Genomic DNA, 27,037 nt, shown 5'->3' on the forward strand with positions numbered 1-27,037 from the left:
GAAAACAGAGCTGAGTGAATTGTGGCAGGGTTACCTTAAAGCATGGCCTTCCCTGGAACATCCTCCACCTGACTCAATGTGAGCCCAAGACTTGCAGGTGCCTTTTAACCGTCCACAGAGTAAACCCAGCTCTGCCAGGCTGTGCTGCACCAGGGTCCCTCCTGCCCCATGGGGGAGAGCAGCAGAATGGGGCAGAGGAGGCAGAGCCTGCTGGTGCTCTCAGGGCCCTGACCACACTCCCATTTCAAGACACAAACACTCACCATGCTACGTGTCCCACTCTCTGGCACTGATGTACAGTTCTTCTTCCTGCAGCAATGGCAGCAGCACTTTTGCTTCTATTTATGCCAAGAAGACAGGGAGGTCACACAAAAAACACCTTCTTGAGCAATGAGCTCCTATGCCTTTATATCATCCCCATTAAAATGTTTTTCCTAATTTCAAACCCCAGTTTTTACCCTATTTACCATAAAGAGCTGATGTTCCTGCTCTCTGACCAAGCTTTTGTGCTTTTGAGGACCAAACTGTTTCACTTCTCAGTCTCTTCTTTTGTTTTTCAGACTTCCCTGGACTAATTGGCCCATGCCTGCTCTGAATGCAGTGTCCCAGATTAGATGGGTACTCCAGTATCTGGTGTTTTTGAATATACTCCTATAAAGGTAAAGAACTCTAAAAGATTTTTTTTAGTTGGTATCCTTATAGTGCAGACTCCTGTTTAGCATGTGACAATACCCCCTTGTGTTTTTGCAGATCTTTTTGTTAAGCATCATATTTTATTGCCTTGTGTTGTGCATTTTTGTATTCCAGCTCAAGACCATGATCTTGATCTTGTCCTAGTTGAATTTATTTTTTTCTTTTCTTTCCCAGGCCATTTTTTCTATTTCTTGATAACATCTGGCATTCAAACTCTGCCCTTTACAGATCCCGAAGCTTCTTATCATTTGCAGATGTAATAAGCACAGGCCTTTGCCCAGCAGTGGCTATTAAAAAACCCATTAAAAGACCTGCTCCAGAGCAGAGAATGATGGAAAGCTTGTGATGTAATATCTGCTGCCACTGCTGCCTTCCAGAGATGCTTCTCATCCAGCTGGGCATCAGCTCAGACCCATCCCCAGGCCTTTCAGTGTTTTCCTAGCTTTCTTAACCAGAATATTGTACCACACTGCCAGAGCCTTGAAAATCAAGGTAAAGCACATCTGTGGCTTTTCTCTGACCACTGTTTTTTAGAACAAAATGAGCTTGGTGTGATGTAGTTTCTTTTTTTTTTTTTCTTTGTTGTTATTTTTAGATCAGTCAGTTCTCTGGTAAGTGCTTTCAGGCTGTTTTGGGAATTCATCCTAAAAGTTTTGAGCTGGTGCAAAGACTTTAAAATTTCCTAACTTTGCTCTACTCCCCACAGATTCTTAAAAACAGGCACTGTCCTTGCTTTTCCCCAGTCTGCTCGTACTTTGCCTGTCCACAACTGTTAAGAGAAATCCTGCATCACATCTCTGTGTATTATTCTGACATGCAGTCCACCAGGCCTACTGAATCTTAAAATATTCTGCTTAAGTCTCTGCTTACACTTTCCCTGCCCTAAGCTCATCTTATCCCTTTGCCACCAGCATTAACTCCATGAGCATCTGTTCCCTGTAGCTCTCTTTCAGTGAGCACAAACACAGAATAATCATCAAACACCCAGTTCCTGAGGGTCATCTGTACATAGCATTTCTTTTCCATGAGGAACAGGTCAAATTATTTCTCGTCTTTCTACAACTAATGAAATAATGTTTTGGGTTTTTTTTCCTCGTATCAGGAAGCCTTTAATAATTTCAAGGGATAAAATATGACCTCCAGAAGACCTTTTGAAAATCTTCATGAGAGCTGGTTTCAAGGGAGGCTGTTTGTAGAACATCTCAGCTCAAGAAAGCAGCACATGGAGATGGACAGAACAAGGGAAGAGCTAAACAATCCTGTAAAACTCAGATGCTGCTGAGAAAATCTCTCTCATCAAATGCATCACAAGTCAGAAAAGAAGGTGCTTGGTGTAGCCACTCTCCTACTGCCAAGACACAGACCAAAGGACAGAAAAGTCTCTGGGGTATATAGCCTGAGCCACAAGAAAATATAAAAGAAAGAGTTTTTTTAAAGATAGTAGAAGGGGAAGAAAAAAGCAAACCTACGCCCCCATTCTCCACCCCCCCTTCTTGAACTTTCCTTAATGACAGTGAGATGTTTTTTTCCCAGCAAAAGCTGACTGCTACTCCTGCCATGACTGATGTCAGCTGGAGGAACAGATGGCTCAGTGGTTCATTTTGAATTGTTCATTCAGCCAAACAGCACAAATTGCATTAATTGCCTCACAGTACGAGCAGGGAATGGAGCGCTCCGCATGTCCTCGCTGTGAATGACTGGGACTTCTCATCACCATTCCCATTTGACAGGTCAGCTGGGAACTTACCTGCATACTGGCAAAGGTGGGAATAGAGGGAGCACAGCACATGAAAATGCTTGAGTTACTCTGCACGTAACAAAAGATGCCCAAAGGCTGATACAGCCTTTGACTTGGCTTCGGAATGGGTTCCTCAGCACAGTGCCACTTACTGAAGTGTCATTTCTTAAGGTGAGACGGGCCCCTGCATCCGAGAACTGAAAAAACACATGTAGCCAGAGAGTTTGAAACAAGTGTCTTGGTTCTAGAAGACAGGTGTCTGCTAGGGAGAGTAGGAGCCTCCCTTGGGATGAAAGAATGTAGACCCCCTCCCTCCGAATTATTATAAATTTGAAATCAAGGGGCTTTCAGGCAGAGATCTGGGGATAGGAATAACAGTTCTTTACTAGTATAACCAGGCAAACAAACAAACAATAACTACAGCAATAACAAGAACACAGAACCAGGGACCCCGGGACAGCTCTCTCAGCTGAGATGGGATGGGGGAGAGGTTTTGTTTTTCACAAACCCCTCGGGCAGTCAGTCCCGGTGCTCCTGCAGGGCTCCGAGGAACAGTCGGCTGGAACAGCAGGGACGAGCTGAGATCCTGGGCCGGTGGATGAGGTGTATCAGCAGCTCCGCGGCGGTGCCTGGCACTGCCACACGTCCCGGCAGGGCAGGGGGTGCGAGGCCACCAGCCAAGAGGGGAGAAGGAGAAGAAGCAACTGCTCCGTCTGGGTGATGGCGAAAATCCCTTCTCTCCACCGCAGCAGCTCTGCGCCCCAGCCCACGAACGTCCTTCCCCGAAGCCGAAGAAAGGCCAGCTAAAAACTGTCCCCACCCTCCTTTTCTGCCCCCTTCCCCCCCCCTGGGCCCGGCCACCCTTTGTCCGTTGTCAATCACCCCTAAGTACCGGTAGTTAGGTTGCCCCAGCACATAATGGGTAAAAATTCCCTGGGCAGGCCAGAACGACAAAACAAACAAAAACAAAAAAAAAAAAGGACACCTAACCCTCAACAAGAAGTTATCCCAAATGTATCTTTTGCTTGTTTCTATAAGTTGGGAGCCTTGTATCTGTTAAATTTACTACTACACCCGCACAAGCACATGAAAAGTTCATACAGAGGGTAAGTCCAGGCAAAAAGAACTCCTTTAGGTTCAACTGCTCTAAACCTTGCCAATAAATGATCTATTAGATGCTCTATAACCTGCTGAAAAGTCCTGGCCCCTTCCTTACTCATCACTTGCAAGTGAAATGTGTTAGCACTTTGACTGCTGAAGACATTTTTCTTTTTTTTTCTTTATTTTTGACCAAAGGAAAAAAAACTGAAAAACTGCCACATGAGACCTGAAGTCTATAGGATACAGGTTCACAAAATATGATCACTGATGCTTCACTGTTACCCACTGAATAGATTTATTTCCACAACTTTAGTAAAATACAATACCAGGAAAAGACTAAATTTACTCTCCAAGAGACTGTTGAGGTTCCTCCTACAAAACATCCAGGCAAATCCTGCTGCTCTTTCCTTTTCTCTGCTATAGAAGGGCAAAACCGCTGTTGTTTCACCACCACAGGCAAAACATCTGTACCATACCTATGTGCATTGAGCCCCTCCTCCAAGAAAAAAAAAATGGAAAGGCTAGCAGGAAATTAAAAATAAAAAGCAACACATGTGCAAACCCAGACCTACAGTGACTTATGGTGGTGTAAGTAACCCTCCCTAAAGTGGCAGCAGATTTGTTTACTGTAAATGGAAGACACCTGAAGGGCAACTCTTGCTCCACCTCTCCTCCTTGGTGGAGACACCACAGCTTCCTTCACTGTTTGTTCTGTGCTGGCCTCAGACCTCACAGGTTTCCAGGGTAAAGAGGCTCTCCACTGTTTTTCTCCCTTAAGCAGAAGTCAGCAGAAGGCAAAGGATACCTAATTGCATCTGACTGATGGAAAAAAAGAAGTACTTTACACCATTAATTTCCTTTCCTCTTGCAAAGCTTTGGGGGAAAGCCCCTTGGATCTGAGCTTCTTTCACACTCTGTTCTGTACCTCTAAAAGAAGTGCAGCAAAATTCCTGCAGGCCAGCCTTCTCCCAGGAGGAAACTTTGCACTTGCTCTGTACCTTGCTGCTTCAGTCACACCGTCTTGGTGGTGCTGACAGCTCCTTGTGCACTGCCAGAAACACCCTGATCCTTGTGCTTGCCCTGGGGTCTCCCCATACTGTGACTCCTCCCAGTAACAGAGACTTGCCATGCTGTTTTCCTTCCCAAAGTACCTCATGTGGTGCATTTAAGGGCTCAGATTTGGAGCACCATCATTTGGTCTTCTTTGGAAACAGGACCTTACTGGGATTCTGATTTCTGCTTCAAGGCAGGCTTCTTTGCACCCGTGGGCCAATTCCACCAAACATTCCCATGCCTGCAGTTCAGGTGAGCTGTTTCACAAAGCCTGTAAGCACTTCCAAGAGCTCCTGCACCTCCATCTCTGAATGATCTCCCCTTCCTTTGGACTCAAGCAAGCAGCTTCTGAAGCTACTGGAGAACTTCCAGCTTGTAGCAAGAATTAATTCAGACACTAATTTATTCCTTTGGGGCTCTTTTCCTGGGTTAGCTGCATTTTACCAGCTTTTAACTGCATTCCCCCCAACTCCGCTGACAATACCCACGTGGGAGAAGGGGAGGGAGAAATGAAGCACAAAGCAGCCTGAAGGATCCGGAATGGCAGAAGAGGCAATGCAAATTACCACTGGATCTTCCCCTGCTCTGGGAGGGCAACAGAGCAGAAGCCAAGTTACAGACCTGCAACCTCAAATTTCATTATTTTAGTTAATTTAAACATGTCCTTTAATTTAACAGAGAAAGGGTGAGACTGTGAGAAATGAACTTGTAAAAAATTCGTAGAAATCTAAATAAATGTATATAACAATAATGATATAAAATATAAAGTACAGTATGACACACAAGCCCTTCCCAGATCTAGCCACGAATTCCCACTCAAAGGATAACGATCCTAGCCGGCGCCCATCAACAAAAAGAATAGACAGGACGCAGCCCATCAAGCTGACAGAAAAAAAAAAAACTCCTCAAACTGACAAGGACAGGCTCGGTGACCATCAACAGGGAAGAATAGACAGGACACGAAACATCAAGCCAAAACGGAGAGGCTCCGACGAGATATTCATCACCGGACCTGAACACCTCGCCTTGCGGGCTACCGTTAGGGGAAGCCATCAAGTAAACAAAAGGAAAAATCCAGCCGAAATATCCATCGGCTCCAACCCGGATCCAGCCATCCCATCCGGATGGCCTGAACCACAAGAGCCACTCAGAATTTCTTTACATATGAGGAGACTCGGTCCGGACGTCCATTCGACTCTATTCTCCAATGCCAGGAAATCAATTCATACGACAATCAAAGACTGTTGATGAATGGTGCCTGCCTGGAATTTGGCCTCAAGGCTAAAAATCCCTATAAAAACCCCGGACAGTTTACCCTCCTTCGTGGATTTGGGAACACCTATACCTTTGGGTATAGACCCCTGTCCACCCAGCGCTGCGCTGTTTGTTTTATTGTGGTTTTCCCTCATTGTTTATTTTTTTATAAAAATTGTTTTATAATAAATTGTTTTTATTTAACCCAAATCTGCCTTTGCATTTATAACAAGACCATGCTTAGGGGCAGGTAATTTTCATATTTAAGTCATAGTGCTATGTTCAGTGATGTCTAAGAAACATGAGCTGTCAGAAAACCCAGCTTACTCTCCAATTACTCAGCACTGGCTGCACCAGAGGAACCCACAAGGCTTCTTTTCCCAAAGACACCTCCTGACTGATCATCCATTTCTTGATGCTCCAATGGGCTTTTCTGGACATGTCTTCCTGTTGAGCCCAGCTCCAAACGGCTGCAAGGCCAGGTATGCTCCCCTCCTTTCAATTTCTTCCCCAGGCTAGAGGAGCATTAATTCTGTGATTAAGCTAGTAAGTGGGGGCCAGATGAACACACAGAATAAAACATTATTCTGTTCACATTTCTGAAAGGGAAATGTGATAGCTCATGCTAGAGAGATAGTCATCAGAGAACATGGCATGGAGTAACTTAGAGGTTTTTGTTGCAATGAGCAGCCATGATCCTTCCAGCCTCGCCAAAAAATTTAGAAGCCCCCCCCTTATCAAGGGACTTCTCAAAAACCTTGTAAAAGTACAAATAAATTATATTAATTGGTTCCTGTTTATTCACGTAATATCAAAGCTCATGACTTCATACAAAACTGATTCTGCTTTTCCTACTTCAATTTAAAAAGTATACATTTTTAAAAACTAAATAGTAATTGTTTACTAACATTAATTAAATGGCAGTGAGAGCTTTTGACACGTGACACCCAGGGCAAGTAAATAAAATGGAAATTTCTGCTTCTTTATTATTAATAACAAGGTACTGGTCATGGTTTTTCAGTTGTGGTCCCAGCTACCAAGTCCCCCTTTTGTAAGGGCGTAAAAGAGGGGCTAATAATGTTTTAGCAATTCTGGCAACATCTCTTTAGATTTATGCCACTGTCACTGGTAAGGATTTGACCCTGGAAATGTAATGTCATGTACAGCATGTAGGACTTCAGTGTGATTTTCCTGTTTTGTCTGGAAGAACAAGGCCAAATTCCTGTTTATAGTTGCGGCTACATAATTATATTGTCAACTGCTCCATGCTTACAATCCTGATTTTGTTCTGTGTTGTTTTTCTGTACCTTACCTTCATCTCTCTCATGTCCTTTACTGTGATTCCTGCACCTCTCTTACATAATCAAATATTTATTCCTTAAACACCACTCAATGTTATGGCCATTCCCTCCTCTCCATTTCAGGTAACCAGTTCCCATTACCAGCTCACACCTGTTAGCTGTTTATCCATCCCAGAGCTGGTCTCAGCCCGACTCCCAGTCCAACTGATAAAACAAGCAACCCTCAAGCACCACTGAAGCTAATGGTTAATTAATATACAATCAGCCCTGGGCTCTTTAATTACTCTTTACTGTCAAGGTCAGCACAGATGATATTTTAAACCACAGGGACTAAACTATGTCTTAGATCTAATATGGGCAAAAATACCCTGTTGGCCAGGAGGAGCTCTGGCTCCAGTAATACATGTGTATCTTAAATCCTGTGTGGTGTTTTCCAGTCATACTTCTGGCTTTGTGTCTCCCTCCTGGGCTGCAGCCTGGCCCAGCTCAGCCAGCACACCAGCAGCACCTTCACCTTCCCTATGGAATTAAGGGTCACCTGGCATCTGCGGAGGGGAAGATGAAGGCTCATCCCACTGACCTCCCCAGGGACCTGCTCCCTTCCCAGTGCAGAACTGTGGGAGCTCTCTGACCAGACCCCTGTAGTGAAGGGAGGAGTCCTCTGCTGTCTCCAGACAGGACAGCACTGGGGCAGCCCAGGCAGCTGGGGGAGAGCAGGGCCTGACTGCATCCTGTCCTTGCTCACAGCCCTCTCCCTCTCTGCACAGGCTGCTCATGCATCCCCCCCGTGATGGTTTCTCCACTGCTCCCTCCACAAACTGTTTCATCAGACATGCTTGGTTACCAAGCTCAAAAAAACCCCAAACCCTGGAGAGTAACTCCTGGGGCTGAGGCCATGGAGCATGACTAATGGAGAGCTGAGAAACCCTGGCAGCCTCTGACAGCACAGCTGTAAAGTAATTGTTAATTCTGCTGCTGTTAACAGAATGCTCCAGTTTCTCTCTCATGTGATTTGTCCCATGTTTCCCAATAACTCCTGCAAAACCAACAACCTGCCTCTTCACAGGAGGCAGCTCTCCAGTGTGGAGACAGACTGTCCCCAAGTCACCTTTCCCTCCCTCCTCCACATTAATACTGGCAGCAGCAGAAGGCTGGCTCTTATCCTGCAAACACATTTTCAGAGGAAAAAAAAAACCTGCCTTTTTGTCATCTTTGAAAGGAGCAACAAAATGTAGACCTCTTATGCTGATTAGGTTGTGCTAGTGAAAAAACGATCCATTAGAACATGAACTCATTAGCTGCAAGAACAATTTTCCTACAGAGACAGGTATGTCTTTCTCTTGGTCATCCATTAGTAGATTTCCTTAGAAATTTCCTGAAGCAGGAGATACTAAGGAGAAATTCTTGTTTAACAGCTTAACTCCAGTTATTTTTACCCTTGGGTTTGAATTTCCCAAAGCTAGGTGCTAATGCTTTGGCACCACTGTGTGTTAGCAGCCAGGGCCTGGAACAGGCAGTCAGCTCTCACACTATGGTAAAGCACATTTCCCAAAGAATACAGCATTAGTTGTCAGTACTCTGAGATCCTCCTAAAACAATGAACAAAAAATGGATTCTTAAGGATACCATCACCCTCACAAAGGTATGGTACTGAGGTCAAAATGAAATTGTTTTACATTTGTTTTGTTGAGATGCGTAATTACTCATCATTGGTGCATTCTTGTGAAAAAATGGCAAAGTGCAGACTGCATGCTGTCAAGTAAAAACAGGTAAAATACTGTATTTGCTAACACCTTTCTTACTCCATTTATGTCAGAATTTGAACAAGGGTTGAACAGTTTAAAAAAACCCACTCCTTTGAATTCCATTTCTAAAACTTAGTGTCCCCACACAAATGCATGAGGTTCAGCCACCTCTGTGAAAGCCACATTATCACCAGGAGGAAGGGCTCTAAGTAACTCGCTTGGAGCCAGCAGTTTTCCCAGCAAATGAAGCATTTGTGTCCATGAACACACATCCAGGATGGGCCAAACTCTGACCTTGGTGCTCACCATCCCCCAGTAACTCACTCTGGAACAACCAGTCTTGAACAAACCCCTGCACCAGGGAATTATTTAAGCTGATAAAAAAGGGATCTTTGTATCAGTACAGAGAGCTCCCCGTATCAGCAAACCTGTTTGACCCGCTACCACAGGCTGCTACGCAGAATTCCTGCCTAGGATCAGCGCTGGCTGATGAGGCTCCCTACTAAGGCAAGTAAGAATTTGTCAGGCCACAAAACCCTCATGCACAAGCTCTCCAAGGCTCTGTGCTGGCAACTCTGAGCGTGTGAAGAGGCATTTACACACTGCTTTAGCAATCAGTGAGTTATAATTAGTCACCAATATCAGAAATGTGACACTGGTATACACATTTCAAATTTCCAAGTATGCTTGTCTTTGGAACAAACCCAGGTAGCTGATAAAAAAATCATGAGGGCCTCAGTCTACAGTCTGGCCTTACTCCCATCAAAGCACTTTGCTTCTAATTTCAATGTGGGCAGAAAAATCCTTGCAGAGGTAAGGCTCTGGCACAAAACTCTTGCTGCTTTTTTAAACAGGAGCTGCACTGCATCATGTTATCTCCCTAAGCAGCTATCCCACTTTACCTTCCTCAGAGGTCAGCTATTATCTCTGCTAAGTACATCCGGTGTAGAAAGGAAATTCCTTAATCCTATTTTGTGCGCTTGTTTTCATATGCACAGCCATAATTCTTCCACATCCAGCCTGGGTCATACAATAAAAACCCTTGATTGCCACCACTACTCTGTGCTGTACAGGAGACAGATCGTCCACTAGGAAAAGTTTGCTGGGGCTGGCTCTTAATTCTTCTGTGCTACAGCAGAGGTATGTAAAATTGACATGGCTTAAAACGCAAAGCAAGAAACTGCATGGGATTTCATGTCTACTAAATGGTAACTACTCGAGATCACAGCCTTTGAGGAGTATAGGAATCAGGAATATGACAAAAATTGGCAGAAAGTATGTGCCTCATTTACTCAAGGAGTCTCTTTCACTTTGGTGTATTTACTTAAGCCTCCTAGACAAGAATTCCATCAAAGCTTATTACAGGATACTTCCTCCTTGCATTTGGGCTGACACAGGGCTCACCTGCCCCTCTGGAGAACAATCTTCCTGCAGTCCTAGCACGTGCTTACAAAAACTAATCCTTCTACTTTTAGCTCCTTTTAAATTAGACTTAACTTCCTGGAAGAAGAGAAAGAAAAAGGCAGCACCATAATGTTTCCATGTTGTCCATGCAACCATCAGGAGAAAAACCAGACAAACCAACTACCTCACCTCCACCTGTGTTGCCAGATACCATTCCATGGGCATTTGCAAACTGCATCCCCTGCAGATAAGTTTTGTACTTATCCCTGGTAAAACTGACCAGCCAGAGGGTCTGTTGGAAATAGGAGGCAGAGATATTTAGGTCACTCCAAGAAAAACACAAACCCATAGCTCCTACCCAAGCACATTTAAGAATTCTCACAAGTGTCAACTTGAAGCAAGTCCAACTCTCATTCAGCAACACACTTGTGCTGTAGAGGCCTTGCCTGCACCTCCCTTGTGTAGGCTTACAGAATAGTGACTCATTAAATATATGGGCATTTTTCTTATCCTAGACAAGAAAAACTTCTCTTTGAGAAACGAAGGTGCATTTGCTACACTGGAAAATGAAATTAAACAGTCTAATCAAAAGCTATTTATTGTCACCCTGAGAATTAAGCCTTCTGATCTTGTTTTCATAGTTTCTAGCCACTTTCCCAGGAAAGTAACTATAAACATAGATGTTTATACATTCCATTAAAGAAATGTCTTTTGATGGACGTTTCTCATGACCAGTGTGGGTGGGAAGGTGGTAACCTGACTATCCAATTCCTGGTCGTTGTCGAGTATCTATAAATACTGAAACCACAGAATAAATCGCTCTCTTTTTCCTATCACACATTGAGCTGTGTCTGTGTGAATCATTTTGTGTCCAGCAGCGACAATTTATCACTGCATGAATCTGACCCATGATTTTTTTAATATACAAGAAAAAGAGTTCTGGATTGATTTTGTTTCACAGCAAACACCTCCTAAGCTGTGCTTTTTTGAATGGCATCCTTCATTTCTTGTTGGAAAGAGTACTGAAATACAAAATTTAATACTATACAAACATTTTCAACAGAATAATTAACAAAAGGGAGTTAAAAGTTTAATACTTTTTTAAAAAGCAATATAAAAATCTGCATTAGGAATAAAATGCAGGTCCATCCTATCATCCAGTCTGTACAATCACTTAATCATTTTCTCCTGTAACAAAGAGGTGCACATTCTTCTTGGACTGTAGCATTTGAGCTGTGCGGTCTATGCCAACCACTGCAGCCAATTTCTGAGCATCATACTTGGAGTAGAGAGCAGTACAAGTCCAAGTAGCATCCACCCCATTGTCTGTGGCCTTCAGCATGTTACAAATCTCACTGTAGAAATGGGAGTATGTTGGTAATTCATAGAAAATGAGGTTCCTAATGCCTTTTATTGTATACCTGCAGTAGAAAAAACAAAAACCAAAAAATGTGAGGCAAATTTTACAAAATATGCACATTAAAACATCAATCCTCTATTGAGTCTTCCAATTTCCATCAACCCCAGTGCACATCAGCTGTAGCTCAACTTCACAAACCTTGTGCCATGGACTGAAGACTAAAGAGAGAAGTAGAATTTAGGGGGAAAAGCTCACACTGCCATGCACAATGACCTCCTCTAAAGTACCAACCACCACCAATTTACGAAGTAGTCAGCCTGATCAGACTGAGCCTAATGAAACTTTTTGTATTTGCTAAAACATCTTCTAACAGAAAAAAAATCCTATTCCATTACGAATCTGTAAACAACTCCAGTCAGGATGTAGCAAATTTTCCAGGCGGTCTCAGCTTGCTGTATTGTATTATTTAATCAATTATATACTATTTCCAAAATTTTATACAATTATTGTGGCACAGATGAACACAAATAAAAGGCCCAAAAATAAATAGGCCAATAAAAGGCCTGCCATTTGCAGGCAATATCATCCTGTCCTGATATCACTGGAACTTGGCAGCACTTACCTTCCTGAATAAAGCTTTGCTCATAACAAAATACTAAAGTCTCTGCAAAGGGACTGGACAAGGTAAAAACTTAAAAGTAAACTTAACAACTCTGACTTCAGTCAAAGAAGTCCTCAGAGGGATCCAACAGATTCAAAAAGCAGCACAGCCCATCTATGACTAAGGTCAGACTCTACCTTCACACACACAACTCAGAGGGAAAACTTGGTCCGCAATTCACCTTTTGTAGAAGTGGAAACGTTCAGTGAACAATAAAAACTGCTTCTCTCCCTTGAGAAAGAAGCGCCTTGCTCTGCAGACAGCAGCTTTTTTCGTGTATTCACAGATGTGAGTGAAATTCAGGTCCTCTTTCTTGAAGTAGTTACGAAGGCGCACGTAGTCAAAGTAGGATGGGACATAAATGAGCGTGTGGGACATGATGGCGTCGCGGTACTCGGGCAGAACTTTGTCAATGAAAAACTGAAACCTCAATTTAAAAAAAAGAAATATGTTTTAACCAGGGTTAAACTTCAGCTTTCTAATTCTGATGAGCTCAGGAAACTCGCATATATGAGTTTGATGAATGTATATCATCAAACAACACATTGCCAAAGATTTTCACTACATTTTTCCTTCTTTTAACTTCACAGGATTTTTACATGTGTAGAAGATAAAAGACTTCAGCAGCACTACACAATTACAGTAGAGATTGGTATTCCTTCCCCAGATTCTATTCTCCAGAGCCTTTGGAAAGAAGGTCAGTATTCCCCTCCACCTGTGCAGAGCCCAGCCCACACCTGTGGGCTGAAGAAGATGCACTTCTGTGGTGAACCCACAGTGTGCTCTGCAGGACACTCCACTAAATCTGAAACTGCAGTCATTAGAGCACAGCAAAACAGTCCAAGACACAAAGTACCTTGCATCTATCACAGAAGATACACTGTCGGCTTCTAATCGCCGAAAAACATGAGGAAGCTGGACCACCACGTGGCTGATGGAGCCAGTGAGCGGCACGTTGCGGACAGCCACCTGTGAGAAGGAAGTTGGATGTTTAGGGAAGCAGCATTCCAAAGGTAGGCACACTGCAGCCAGCTTTTCGCAGCTGGCATCTGACAGCACAAGGCTGTTTTTAAGAAAACTCAAGTACAAAACTACAGTCATGATAGAAAAACCAGGTCTGTTAAACACACGATGACTGCTTATGCACTGAATCCCATATATCTGAGACAGTCTCCTGAAGTTTTTACTTTGCTCCTGTTTCTTTCAAAATACTAACAATACATGCATCTTACACAGTAGGAGATAAAAAGGAAGCAGATAAACTCTCCATTTAACAACAAAATAAGTAAAACAAAATAACTTGACTCTGTCAAATTGAAAAAAAAATCCGATTTCTGACATGAAGCAGCAGCTACTATGAAATAAAAGTATCAAATAAGTATTACTACCTGAGGAGCAGTTCTTTGTGCCTCTGGCACAGTATGCAATGTCATGGAGATTCAGATGGATGAGGGAAATAGTAGGCATACACGGTCAGCAACTGAGCTACAGAATTTTTCTACATGTTGGATTTTCTCTTCCTCTCCCCCTCCCTTCCACACCAGCATTCCAGCTACTCACCTGCCCAACGTAATTGAAGCAGTGTTTGTTGAAGACAGAGTTAATCTGGGGGTCCTGGAGAGCACTGAACAGCAGCGTCTGCCGGTAGTACTTGGACCAGTTGTTGAGATTCAGCATCCGCACTCGGGAAAAGTCCACCCCATGGGAATCCAGAGGCAGCAGGTTAATGTGCTTCATCAGGTGCTGCACAGACAGATGGAGACACATCACTGCTGACATCCCTGACTGCCTGCAAAAGCCTTAACTGCAGTAGGAAAGAGGGCAGGGACCAGCAAGGCAGCACAAAATATAAACAAGCAGCATCTCCCAAGACACCACGGTCTGGAATTTATTGACCACAGCAAGAGCAATTTACTTGATTTCCTGACACAGAACTGAAAGCTACCATCTCTTTAGTCACCAGGAGCAGTAACCTCCTAATATTCTCCTGAGGCAAGTATAATGGATTTGTTTGTATTAAAGTCAATGGGCCCATTGGTTTCTGAGCTAAAAGAAGCCCAAGCACAGCTCAGCTCTCATCACATTTGGGGAGAGTTTGACGAAATTCACTGCATTTTGCCCTCAGGGAACAACGCCTAGGACTGGCATCCCTGCCACCACTTGGCAGGCAGTTGCACCTAAAGGGAAAAACAGAACGCAGGCTCCAAGACTCATTCCTCAGATATTGTGTAGGCTCATGTGCCCCTTTTCTGTGACTCCTGAGGAAAGACCACCTTCTGGACTCATCCAAAATGCACAGTGACATTGTATAGTCAAAATTTCTGGTCCAGGTACCTTGGAGGTGTTTTTATGTGGAAAAGAAAACCTTACCATTTCAATCCAGAAAACTTCTATTAACCAAAAGCCAAAAAGGAGGGGTACTAGCGACAATCCAAGAGCTCTTTTTGCATTAAATGTACAGGAAACCCTTCATACTGTTTAACTCTGGACATGACTAGTGCTTAGTATGTCTGCAGTCTGTGAAGACATGCACCAGCTCCTCTTGCTTTCTGGAGGAACCTGAATTAGGCTGCACAGATTCCTAACATGGCTGCAATCTGATTGAGACACTGGGCAGTCAGACAGCTGGCATAATTTCTCCCAGATGTGATTATAGGAATCATCATTCTCCTGCTGCAAGATAATTAAAACTGTCCAAAAAACACCTTTGATGAAATATACTACTAAAGCACCAAACTAGGTTTCAAAGAAAACATGTCCTGAATGCTACCCAAAATTTGTAGAAAGAATATTCTTAGTAAAAGGAAAATATCAGGGTGAAGGGAGGAAAAAAAAATGAACATCCATGCCCAGAATCAAATCAGTAAAAAACAGCTATACTGCTCACTGCCAAAACTGAGTAACATCAAGACCAGCAAGACACAGCACAGCACAAAAATGAATACATATGTGGAAAACTCACCAAAACGTGTTCCCAGTTCTGCATCAGGTAAATGTCTGCTTGATCAATTATGAGGATTTCTATTGATGACAGAAAATCGAAGTCTCTCTTCTTCTCCCCCTCTGCACCAATGACAGTCCTGATGCCCAGGGGAGAGGCAATGATGATGTCTGAGGAGTAGAAGGGTGCATAGAGTCTCATGCTCTTCTGCAGGATCGCAACCCCTGTCCAACAATACCAACAGCAACTTCTCAGTTAACATCAATTATCAAACACATTCTTCCAGGAGGCTCTAGGGCAGTAATTTCCCCCATTTCCTCTCCCCACACCGATGAATACAGCTGGACACAACTAATCTGTCTGAAACTCTACCCAGAAAGTGCTTACCCCATTTGACAAGCATTAGGAAAATTTTCATGTAGTTTAGCAAAGCATTTCTGTATTATTTTTTAAAATATTTTTCATCATCTGAATGAAAATTTTTACCTGAAACACATTGTTTCTGATTTTCTGCTGAACAGGGTAATGAGGAGACTGAACAACTTAAGAAAAAAAAAAAACAAACCAACCAGAAATTATGAATTACTCCTTTCTCCCTGAATACTGAACTTTGGTCTCTGCCTTTAGGAATTATTTATATATTACTTTAATCTGTCATGAAAGATTTGGGATGTATCTCTTGACTATCAACTGCCTTTATTCACAGGGCTAAAAGATTTGCTACCAAACCACAAAGGACAAGGTTCTTCATGTTCCAGTGACTAAAGTCTTGCACCTGTAGTGCTTCTCACACTATGTGTTGCAGGGTACATTCTGAACCAGCTTAAGCCGTCAGCTCTCATGTTACAGATACCAAAGGGAAGGAATCAAAGGAGTTTGTGTCATAGCTACATGGCAGTATTTCTAAAACCCACAGTTTTCTGGTCTTAAAAATGCAGCTAGTCCTGACCACATTCAAACCATCCCCTTCAATCTGCCCAAGAAAGTCTCTCCAACTTCTCTCCTTGTCCATGTGAAGGCAGGTAGCACAGGTACAGCTGAAGGCCCTTCCAACAATTTCAGAGGCAGCAGTAGGGGCCCCTCCTGCTGTCTATTTCAACCCAAGGATAAAAATGGAAAAATAAATAAAATCATAAAGGTTCAATTGGTTGAATTTCCAGAAAGAAGATATCACTTGTCACAGCATATACACAGTTTAGAAACATCAAGTCTTCTTTCTGTTTAAAAATGTGAGTGGTGGTTTCAGTAAGGCATAACAAATGTGCTTTAAATTAGATCTTTGTGCAGAAGTAACAGGGTGTGCAGCACAGTAAGAAAGAGAAATTATTCTGCTTCTATAATTTGCTTCTGCAAGTTAACAGCACTGAAAGTTTCTTCAATCATTTCTTAACACTCAGTAAGTGGAACAAGTAGAGTGTGGTACGGGAGAGGACTAAAAGGAAAATTATTATGCTACTGAAAGTAAGATGCTCTCATCTGAGAGATATTCACTGGGGAAGGAAGAAAGACTGAGTGCGACCTGCTCACATCTTCCATTGTATCATTACATTTCTTGGGGTGCCAATTTATCTTTCAAGGTGCACTATTTCAAAAGCCTCTGATCTGTCAAGTTAGAAAAACTGCCTTCTCATCTTAGCAGCTCCAGGAACCAAGCCACTAGCTAGTTCTCTGCATACTGAGTTACTAAACAGCATAAGATTACAGTATTATGAAACAGTCTCACATTTTCTGCTTGTCCAACACTCCTACTTGCTGCTACCCATTTGCTTCCATGAAAACCACGGGAAGCACAGCAGAAAACTGCTTTACTCAGTATTGAGCTTTAATTTTGTTCCAACCATTACATGAGACATTGTGAACAGGCTAATTAAACCCAAAATATTTTTTTTTTATAACATGAAAAGATTTTGCTGCATAATCAAGGCTATCTCCAAAATGAGGTGTGGGCAGTCCTGCTAGAATAAAGCTGTCATTGCATTTTAAATTATTCTGAACTTGATGTGAAAATAATTACTTCTCTATTTTCTCTTCCTTTTTAAGTTCTGGCAAGGCAAGAAAGATTTTCAGAAAAATCCAGGTTGCCAGGGCAAAATCAGCAGGAACACCACGCAGCTTAGAATCTCACCAGAACTTCCAGCCCTGACACCTCTTAGGCATTTGGGAAAAATTTGCTACTTAGCAGTTCTGTACAAGCTAAAAATCATCTGTTCAGTAGGTCATTACCAATTCTGAAGTGGTCATCAATGTTGCCAGCAAAGACGGCTTCATAATCTTCAGGTCTTTTCAGGTTGGGGGGCTTCTCTTCCGGGTCAGAGCCAAACTCCCCCTTGAAGCGCTTTTTATTACTTACATCTATTTTTTTCTTGTCATTCACTTCAAGGAGACTGATGATAATATGCACAATCCGCAGAGCACACTCCCTGAAGGGCACTATCATCAGTACCTGAGCAGATCAACAGTTACAAGAGAATAACCCATTATGTCGCCATTAAATGTACATTAATTAAACTTCTGGCTTGGATCTGCCCCCGTGATCAACAATCAAACAAAAGCATTCTGACAAGCAGCACGAAGATGCACAGCTCTTGAACTGGTTGTGGCCAGCAGCTCAGCCTGGTTCCTCAGTTCCCTCAGGGTACCAGTACAGGGGAACTGAAAACTAAGCACGTACTCCTCTCCTCCCTGAGCCCCAGGCAAGCAAGAGCTTGCCTTGTGACACAGAGACAGGGTCAAGGGCTGGCTCTTGTGTGGGTGGCAACAGTCTCTGCACAGAACCCCAAAACATAAATAGCTGATGGTGGAGTCAACACGGAAACCAAAGACTTTCCAGGCATGCAGCAAACACTGAAACTCAACTCTGGAACTGTTCAACAGGCAGCCGGCACACTGGTGACAGGCTGCCATAGCTGAATCCACCTGGTTATCAACTATGGGACGCTGCAAATCCTGGGAGGATTGGTTTGAGGCCCACTCCCCCAGTTACAACAGGTGGCCTTGACAGCAAGGCTGGGATTCCCTGAGGTATTCCTAGGTACAGAAAGATCCTTCCATGGAGGCAAGTCCTTCCAAGTGCCTAAGGACAAAAGAATTTCTGGCACATGCCACATTGAGTGACAGCCTACACTACCTGCACTGATACTGAAGATTGATGTGGAGGCACCTGTCTGCACTGGCAGATTTAAATATGGAAGCAGGAAAACTTGTCAATCTCTGGTGATAGGGAATCAAAAAAAGTCAAACCCATGGCTTGGCATAGAACCAGGCTGGCTAACAACCTTGAGCTCACTGCTTCTCACATGGCATTTTCCCTGCCCTGGCCATGGAGGACAGCTTCCAGGCATGATAAAGGGATCTAGAAAAGCACATGCCCAGGAACACATCACCTGAGAGAACAGCAACAGAAATACTTGTGGGTAAACTACTACCAGGATGTTTGTACAGCCAGAGCAGGTGGCCAGGGTGGGGATCAGGGAATCAGAGCTCTCTTACCTTAGGCCTGGTGAGCCCCTGATCCCTGTGGTCATCGGTGTCAGTCCCTGGCTTTCGATCCCTCCGTTTGGCATTGTTGCTGAGCACCTGGGCATTGGCCTTGAGGACATGGTTCAAGGCATGCAGGCAGTAAGTGTGCCGGATCTCTTCTCCATTTGTTAAAGCATTTCTTTCTGGATAGAACAAGTCCTGGTATGAATTCATGATACAGAAAAGCTCTCTTTGTAATGGGGTAAAAGAGGAATCAAGTGGTTTGTCCACTGCAGACAGAAATTGTTTATTCACTTTTGGCCAAGTGGATTCCAAAGGCTTGTGGAGATGAAGCTGTTTCACATCAATTTCTTTGTCCGCTTTCAAAGTTTTATGTTTCTCCAAAGTGGAAGAAAAAATGAGTTGACCCAGCCTTGGCCACTGAAAAATAATAACCCAACAACACTGAGGAGTCATATGTACCAAACCTTGCACACTTGAAAGCATAACACCACAGCTGGTAATATCAACTTTAATCAAGTTCATGAAATTAAGGAATTTATCTTTTCATAATACAAGTGGAAACCTTTTTTTCAATATGCAATCCCTTTTAGAGTCTGCCAGGATAAATAACAATAAATTTCAGCTTGGTAGATATGGATGGATTTTGCAATGATATGTCTGTAACTGTTACCAGGCCAGAGGAAACTGAGGAATTTTCTTCCTAACCTGCCCAGCAAATCAGTGGCTCAAACCAGGGACAAGATTAGAACCCTGGAGTCCAACTGTGCTTACCAATTCGCCCCACTGAGGTACATACTTTGATCAAAGAAGAAAACAAACCCATTAGGGGGTAATCCCAGAAGTTGTGATTCAGTTGTTAAATGCAGACTTATTGGATGTCTGTCTGATTTTGAACAGCTATCAGTGTACTAGGGGAAAACTCTAAACTTTAAGCCTTCTGCTATGCAAGTTGTCCCCAACTGTCCCCGTAAAGTAGCTAGACCAATTTAAGCAAAGATATATCATGCATTGCTTCAGGTGGCACTGGTAATTTTGGCCATCATGTGCCAAAAAAATAAATTAAACTGGAAAAAAAAAAAAAATCACAGCTTTCTCTCTGACTAACTAACCATTGGGTATCTTCCAGTGAATGTCAGCCAGCATATGGCTAAGCAGAATGGAAGGCAACTCTCCAAAACAAAATCAGATGTGGAAAAGTTATGAAGCAAAGGTTTGTCTAAAAATGAGTATTCTGAAAACCAATATTCTCTGTCGAATACTGAGGTGGTTTTCTGGTACTGTAATTCACATGTTATTGCCAGAATTAAGTAATGAAGTAATGTAAATAATAAATTCCCCTTCACTGGCTTGTAAATGTGTACAGGGACAGAGCCATCCTGAAGCAAGAATGTGAAAGTGCATCATAAGTACTTTTAAAAGTGTACATGGTCACCTCAGAAGCTCAGCTGCAGAGCACATCCCTGGCACTGTGCTGTCACCACTCAGAAACAAGCTCTGTTTCCACCCCTCGTCAAGGTTTTGGGACTACAGCTCAAACGCTAAAGCTACGTGTTTCCGATGTATCACCATATGCCTCCAGAACAGCAGAGTGCACATTTTAACTCTTGGTCAGCAGTAAGTGAAGAAGAAAACAGTTCAACAACAACACAGTGACAAAAATCTCGATAATTCTAGTGCCATCAGCTATTAACAACAATTGTGATCTACTTCACCTGTATAAAAAAAGGATTGTTTTAATCCAGGCATCCTTAGGAATGCTGGATGACTACAGAACATTATTACCTGGCTTTGACTTGAAGTTTTAGGAAGCGCAGACATTTTCTCTACTTCCTTTTCCTCAAGTTCTTTGTCCATGTGCTGTTTAAATGGATCTATTTACAGTAACAACAAAAAAACAGCCTGAGAACTATTGCAGCTAATAGTAGAATCGAGTTGCAGAACGGATTTGCAAATGAGATGAACAGTTTCCATGCTGGCCAACACCACAATTAAACCTAGTTATTTCAAAGCACTTGGAGATGAGAGAAAGGATGTCAAATTCTCTCTGCAAAGAACAGAGAGAACAGATTTGACAGATTGCTTTTAAAAAAGAAAAAGAAGCACTTATGGAAGCACTAGAATTTTCAAGCACTAATCAAATGTTAGACAGGAAAACAATTATGTAGTGGAAAACAGTGGCAATTTTTTGCCTTAAGCTCTGACATGTCCATTGCTTGCAGGTGAAAAAGGCTGTCAATAGTAAAGTCCCAAGTGAACTTCCTAACCTTCCTAATTTACAAATAGCTCTGCCCAGGGCTTTGGCCAGCAATATGAACACAGTTTGTAATTAAACAGAGAAATATGAGGCAACTTTTGGAGAAGGGGAGCAAAAATTGCCTGGAGTGAGAAAAAATTTAATTTATTTAATAAGCATCTTTTTTTTAAAGGAAAGGAGAGGCAAAAAACTGTTAAAACATATTATACTCAAAAACACTGGCACGCACAAAGTCACATGCAAAGTTAATTTTGAAAGCCAAGCCCTGTATCCTGCTTGCAGCACAGCAGCATTTGCTGCATAAAGAAAACTAATTAGGGAACACTGGTGCTCGCCAACAAATAGCCAGCCCACACACGTTACCCAGGCAAAAGTCAAGATATTTACTGATCATGACACTGAAAAAAAAATTGAGAAAATATTTTCAGAAATGCAAATGAACTGGATATCATTTAATTGTACTGCAGGGTCTCTCCTTAGTTGAGTTTTACTGATTCCAGCATTTTCCTAATAAAGTAGAGGGAGTAATGGGATGCATTTTCAGGAATTTTAGTGACCCCAGGATCAGAGAAGAAATTCATCCCCTTTCTGCTATCTTAAGTGATTAATTTTCTGCAACAGATTATAAAGACACTTCCAAGCTACAAGAACCCACTGAGGAGTAGTGCATCATTTATAGGTGGAACAAAGCTGTTAGGATACTTAGCATGCAGTTGGAGAGCTACCGTTCTCATTAAAATGCAATGCCAACAGCCTAAGTCATATTCTCATGGTAACAAGAACGAGCTGTTTTTTCTATCACATGGCCCTTTGATGCTTCCACACATTTCATGTATCACCCAGGCTGCCTCCCAGATCTAATGTCAGCTGCTGCTCCAAGATGACAAGCCAGCATCACTAGGGATGCTACAAACATATTTCTCTCTCTCAAACTATGCCATCTGATATTAAAGGCACAGAGCATTAAATATGAGCAGAAGCTGTGCAAGTGCCAGGGTGTGCCATGTCGCTGAAGGATCGCACATCCCTGCAACACAGTTATTTTGTTACATATGGTGGGACAACTCCAGTATCTGAGCTTCAGATGCATCCATCAGTGCACTGAGATTCTGGGATACACCCTTAAAAGACATTACATGTGCTCTGCTGAGGCTTCATACTCTCCTGATCCTGGTGCAACCAGATTCCTCTGCATAACCTTCAAAATTCTGAGAACGCTTTGTCTAAATTACTGTGGCTGCTCCAAGCTTCTCAGAATCTGACCTCTAACTCCACTGAGATGTGAAGGATGCCCTCACAGGTCAGTTTTGTGATTATCTCCTGCGCTGTTTGTGCCAAGAATATCTTCCCTAGTCAAGTGCAGGCTTGCAGAGCTCTTTGTATTACAGTCGCTTTTAAAACTACTACTAAAGCAGCAGAACAACACCCTCCACACACTTTTCTAGTCCTTGATACTTCAAACTTTACCAGTCATAGCAGAAACCCCACATGAATCCCAGTCCCCAGGGGCTACAGAGAACAAATGGTTCAGCTGCACAGCTGCATTAAGGGTCCCTTATGTAACCATCTGACATGTGGGCAGTACCATGAATAATGTAGTAGAAGAACTTAGAAGTTGTACAGCCTATTGCTAGGGTGTTGGACAGTTTAAACATGTTTACAGATACTCCTCTAAAGGCAGATCCGTAAACACAGACACACAATCAACTTTTTACCTGCTGAAAGACCTTGTGAAGAACTGCTGTCTCTTCTATCTGCATTGCAATCTCCACTCTCCTCTTCCATGAAATTGGTTTCCAAGCTAAATTCAGATTCATGTTTTACATCAGTAAACTCCTCAATTACTCCATGACGTGGGTCACAAGAGATATCTGTGCCATCAGCCTGCTCCTGGCTGAGCATCTGCTCTGCTGTGTCTGTGGCTGTCAGAAAGAAACAGGTTATTTTCTCCTGGAAAAGTTACTGTCTGTAGATGCTGTTCCCTTTGAGTTACTGATTTTTTCCTCCCAAAACTCTATCAGAAAAGATAAAAGCACGCTTTGTATTCTACAATAAAGATGACTTTTGGCTAGCATGCCAAATGTTACATAATTTGTGGAATTTAACTTTTCGTTTCCAAAGACACCAAATAACTGGAAATGATTAAAGGTTGACTCCTCTCTCCCAGCACTTCTTTGCAGGCTTCATCAATGCGGATACCTCACCGTAAAAGTGGAAGTTTCCTTCCAATTTCCACGTTCTTTCCTGTGCTGTGCTGTGAGGCAAACCTTTCCCTCCTCTCGGTGGCACAGCCAAGCCAGATGCTGCTTGAGAGAACAGCTTGCATCTCCCATGAGTGGGTGAGAACCCCTGGTCTGCTGCTCCATGTGGATTTCCTCTGTGCTGCCGCACAAACAACATCTGAGGAAGCAGCAGCAGGCTGTCTGGCGGAAAATGAGCACAGCTACCCTTTCCCCTGCTAAATCCTTCAGCAGCTGCTGCTCCCACCCACACAGAGCCAATGGAGCAACAGAGTCTCCAAGGCAGAAGAGCACCCAGCCAACAAGCCAGTCTACACCAGGAACTTGGCTAAAAACATACGTTAGTCAAACAACATTTACCAAAGAAGCATGGGAAAAGACAAACTACCTTCTTCCTCCTCTGGAACATCATTCTTATCTTCTTCACCTCCCTCTGCTTCTCCAGTCTCCTGGGACCCTCCACTGTCCATTTCTGCCTCACTTTCCTCAGCTTCTTCTGATTCACTTTCATCTTCCTCTTCCTCACTCTCAGACTCAGGTGAGGTCTTCAGGGTAGCCAGGAGCTTATGATACCCAGAGACCTGTTCCACTTCAGTCTCTGAATCGCTTTCTGCACTCGATTTATCAGAATCCTCAGACTGGAAAGAAAAACACAAGTGTAAACACAACAACAGTAACAGCCTATAAAGCAGCAAGCAAATATCCTTACCTCTACTTGCACTATTATGTTTACCCTCTCACAGATGCAATGGGGTTTTCAAGACCCACCATTTTATGCCAATAATTATGCTGGACACCTCCATTTAGATTTTGAAAGTATCCTGGGAGACAGACTGAAGTGCCTCTTTCTGCACCAGTTTGACTTGGAGTATCACAAAACCCAGTGCTTTCCATCTCAGCTGAGTGAGGACACTTGATCTTCATAGACAAGGCATTTGCTGAACCAGCACCAGATTCTTCTAAGAAAACCACACACAGATTGAAAATTGTAGAAAGGCACCCATACAAGGGACAGAGCATGCTGGAAATGCTTCTGGCTCTCAAGAACGTAAGTGAAAAAGCTGTCAGTGGAAAACGGTTCCCTGGGGAGTTGGTCGGGTTTAGTTCAGCTGTACAGCTCCACACTTTGAGCGAGCCAGACTTGACCCAGTTCTGTCCTGGGCTTGCACAAACCAATGTCCATATTATATCCAAAAATACAGTGAAACCATGAGTATCAACACAACACCATTTACTCTTTTCTTAGTTTCTTTTAGCCCAAAAAGGAAAAAAAAAAATCACTGAATACTATATTAATACCCCAAATTGCTAAAGGAAACAAATGAAACAGAGTAACTAATTTTTCCAAATTAAAACTTTGAAACCTTTTATTAATCTGATGATAAAGGAGGTTACCAAATACTGACCGAAACAAAAGTAAAGCACTGGCAATCTGAAGAAGAATAAGTATTAATATATTTCTTTGTTCAACAGAGAATAAAGTCTCCTAACTCATGCAACACTAAGTTTATCAACATTATTGAAACAACTTAAAGCATGATCTAATTTTCACTGTGACTAAGTAATACACAAAAAAGTTAAGAACTGCTGTTATTTCCTGCTGCTTCTGCCCTCTGATGGTATTACAGTTTTGAGTTAGACATTACAGAAAACAGTTCAGAGCCACACAAAAATCACATTGATCTTTTTCTCCTAAATCCTGTTTTTCTAAGTGGAACAACTTAATCAGCCTGAATAAGCTGGAAACACAAAATGCTAAGTTTTTCATTTCACTGAACTATACAAAGATAAAAATAAGGAAGGAGTAAAAATACATTACCAGTTCACATATTTGAGTTGCTTCTGCTCTTCCAGAAACCCTGAAAAGAAAGCACTAAAATACCTTATTCTGCCAATAATGTTCCACACAGGATGAAAGAAATTAAGGGAAGAGTGAATTGATCAGTTGTGCAAGTTTAAGGAAGTTAAAGGAAAGCTTAAAACCAAACCATTACACATGTCTCCGTAAGAAAACAGACTGGGCATTTACCCTTAAGGGTCACCCTCTCAGGTGGTGCAACCCTCTGTACATGAAGCCTAAGTGCTCAGGCATTACAACTGATCAACAAAAATTTTGAAGTAAAATCCAGTGTTAATCAGAAGATGATGTCTCAAAAGGAATTAAAAGAATCTAGCTATAAGGGTAGTTTTTAAAAAATTTAAACAAAAACTACTTCTAGTACTAAATATTTGTCTGTGAAGTGGGAAAAAGACACAAATTAAAGGAAAACCAGCATTAATTAACCAGTGTTGGGCTGCAGTTCTTCAAAGAAGCCACTGTATAAGCTGGGCTTAAACTAACCTCAATTCTTTCAAAAAGATGCAGTCTTGTGTGGGACTGAGCATCACCGTACAGGGTGACACACGGGACATTCCCTCCAGCAGGCCTTCCATCCCAAATCCACACAGGCCAGGAGGGTCCCAGGGGACACACAAACAACAAACCTTAACACTGTGTGCATGCTCCTAAAGGTTTTACAGCAGCACCACACACCACACAGCAGCTGGACTAAGCAGCTCTTTCCTCAGAAGTTTATACATGGGTATATAAGGAAGGTGATCATTTTGACAGACGGGCATCCCGCGGAGAAGGGAATGGCTCTTGTCACACAAATCTTCGCTGCTCTATTTTCATACTCTTTCCGAGATCAGAAAAGAGCACGCACTAACCAGTGGGAAAGCTGGAACCCTGACAAGCCAAGAGACCAGCCTGGTATCAAAATGGGAGCCACCTCGCACTCCTCCGCCTCCCGACTACTCGCGGCAGCCTCCGGGCTGCACCACAAGAGTTCACATTTATTGCAAGGAAATCCGAGCCGAGATTTCCTGCTTTCCGTTCTGCTTTCGAGACTCCCGGCTCAGGAGCGGCAGTGCGCCTTGCAGCTCCCTCCTTCCCTCGGGAGCCCAGGGGAAGCGTGAGAGGGAGCGGCCCCGGGCTGAGCGCGGCTCCTCGGCCCTGCAGCCCCGCACCGCGGGGAAGGGGCGGCCCCGCGCGGGCTGGCCCAGCCCGGCACTCACCTGTCATAGAACGGGTGCTCCTCGCCGAACTCCCGCAAGTGCTTCTTCTGCTTCTTGCTCAGGCTGCGCAGCAGCTCCCGCCCGGCTCGCCGCTTGCCCATGCCGGCCCGGCCCGCTCCACGTGGGTGCCGGGCGCGCTGCGCTGTCGCACGGCGGGGCGGTGCCCGCGGCCCGGCGCCGCACGGCGATGCCGGGGCGGGCAGCGCCGCCTGGGAAGGCGGGGCCGGGGGCGGCTGGAAGGAGAGGCGGAGGGGGGTGAGCTCAGGGGCCGGGCCTCGCCCCGCCGGCGGCGGCCCGCGTGCCGCACTGGGAGCGCGTTTGTGCCTGCGAACCGCGCTGGGGAACACGAAGTACCGGCAGAAAACACTTGTCCCAGACTGCATCCAAATTCAACCCCGTCCGGAAGCTGCCGGCCGCCACCCCGAGCTTGGTGCGGGCCGTGACGCGTTTCCGCTGCCGGAGCCGGGGTGAGGCCGGCGAGCAGCGTGGTGGCGGCGTGGCGGGCGCTGCTCGGCCTGGCGGAGCTCAGGTACACGCTAGTGGAGCTACAGCACCTTCTCCAGCTGACCCGTGATCTGCAGTGCTTTGCTAAAATTCTCTGGGAAAACCTCTGCAACCAGGCTAGAGACAGCAACACAAGTGCTTAATATTCAGACGGCCTTATTCTAAAAGGCGCAATCAAAAAAGCTGCAAATGAAACCCCACTAAATTCTGGCTCTTCTAACAAGTCACTGCTGAATCGTACGTACGCG

The 27,037-nt window shown here is 43.6% G+C and overlaps 1 protein-coding gene across 1 annotated transcript; it reads right to left on the minus strand.

The window, feature by feature from the left end:
* Window positions 1-11,357: 11,357 nt before the first annotated feature.
* Window positions 11,358-26,428, minus strand: UTP25 (UTP25 small subunit processome component). The gene is made up of 12 exons (XM_005523366.2): window positions 26,286-26,428; window positions 25,048-25,087; window positions 23,617-23,866; window positions 22,704-22,910; window positions 20,517-20,605; window positions 18,741-19,151; window positions 17,475-17,694; window positions 15,273-15,475; window positions 13,871-14,053; window positions 13,167-13,279; window positions 12,492-12,737; window positions 11,358-11,710 (listed from the first exon to the last, which is right to left on the minus strand). The coding sequence occupies exons 1-12, from the start codon at window positions 26,384-26,386 to the stop codon at window positions 11,464-11,466; spliced, it is 2,310 nt and encodes a 769-aa protein (XP_005523423.2). The 5' UTR covers window positions 26,387-26,428; the 3' UTR covers window positions 11,358-11,463.
* Window positions 26,429-27,037: the final 609 nt, after the last annotated feature.

This window comes from Pseudopodoces humilis, chromosome 3 (assembly GCF_049639895.1).
Source record: "Pseudopodoces humilis isolate 2021_Gansu_Grassland_sample_001 chromosome 3, ASM4963989v1, whole genome shotgun sequence".
Classification (NCBI taxonomy): domain Eukaryota; kingdom Metazoa; phylum Chordata; class Aves; order Passeriformes; family Paridae; genus Pseudopodoces; species Pseudopodoces humilis.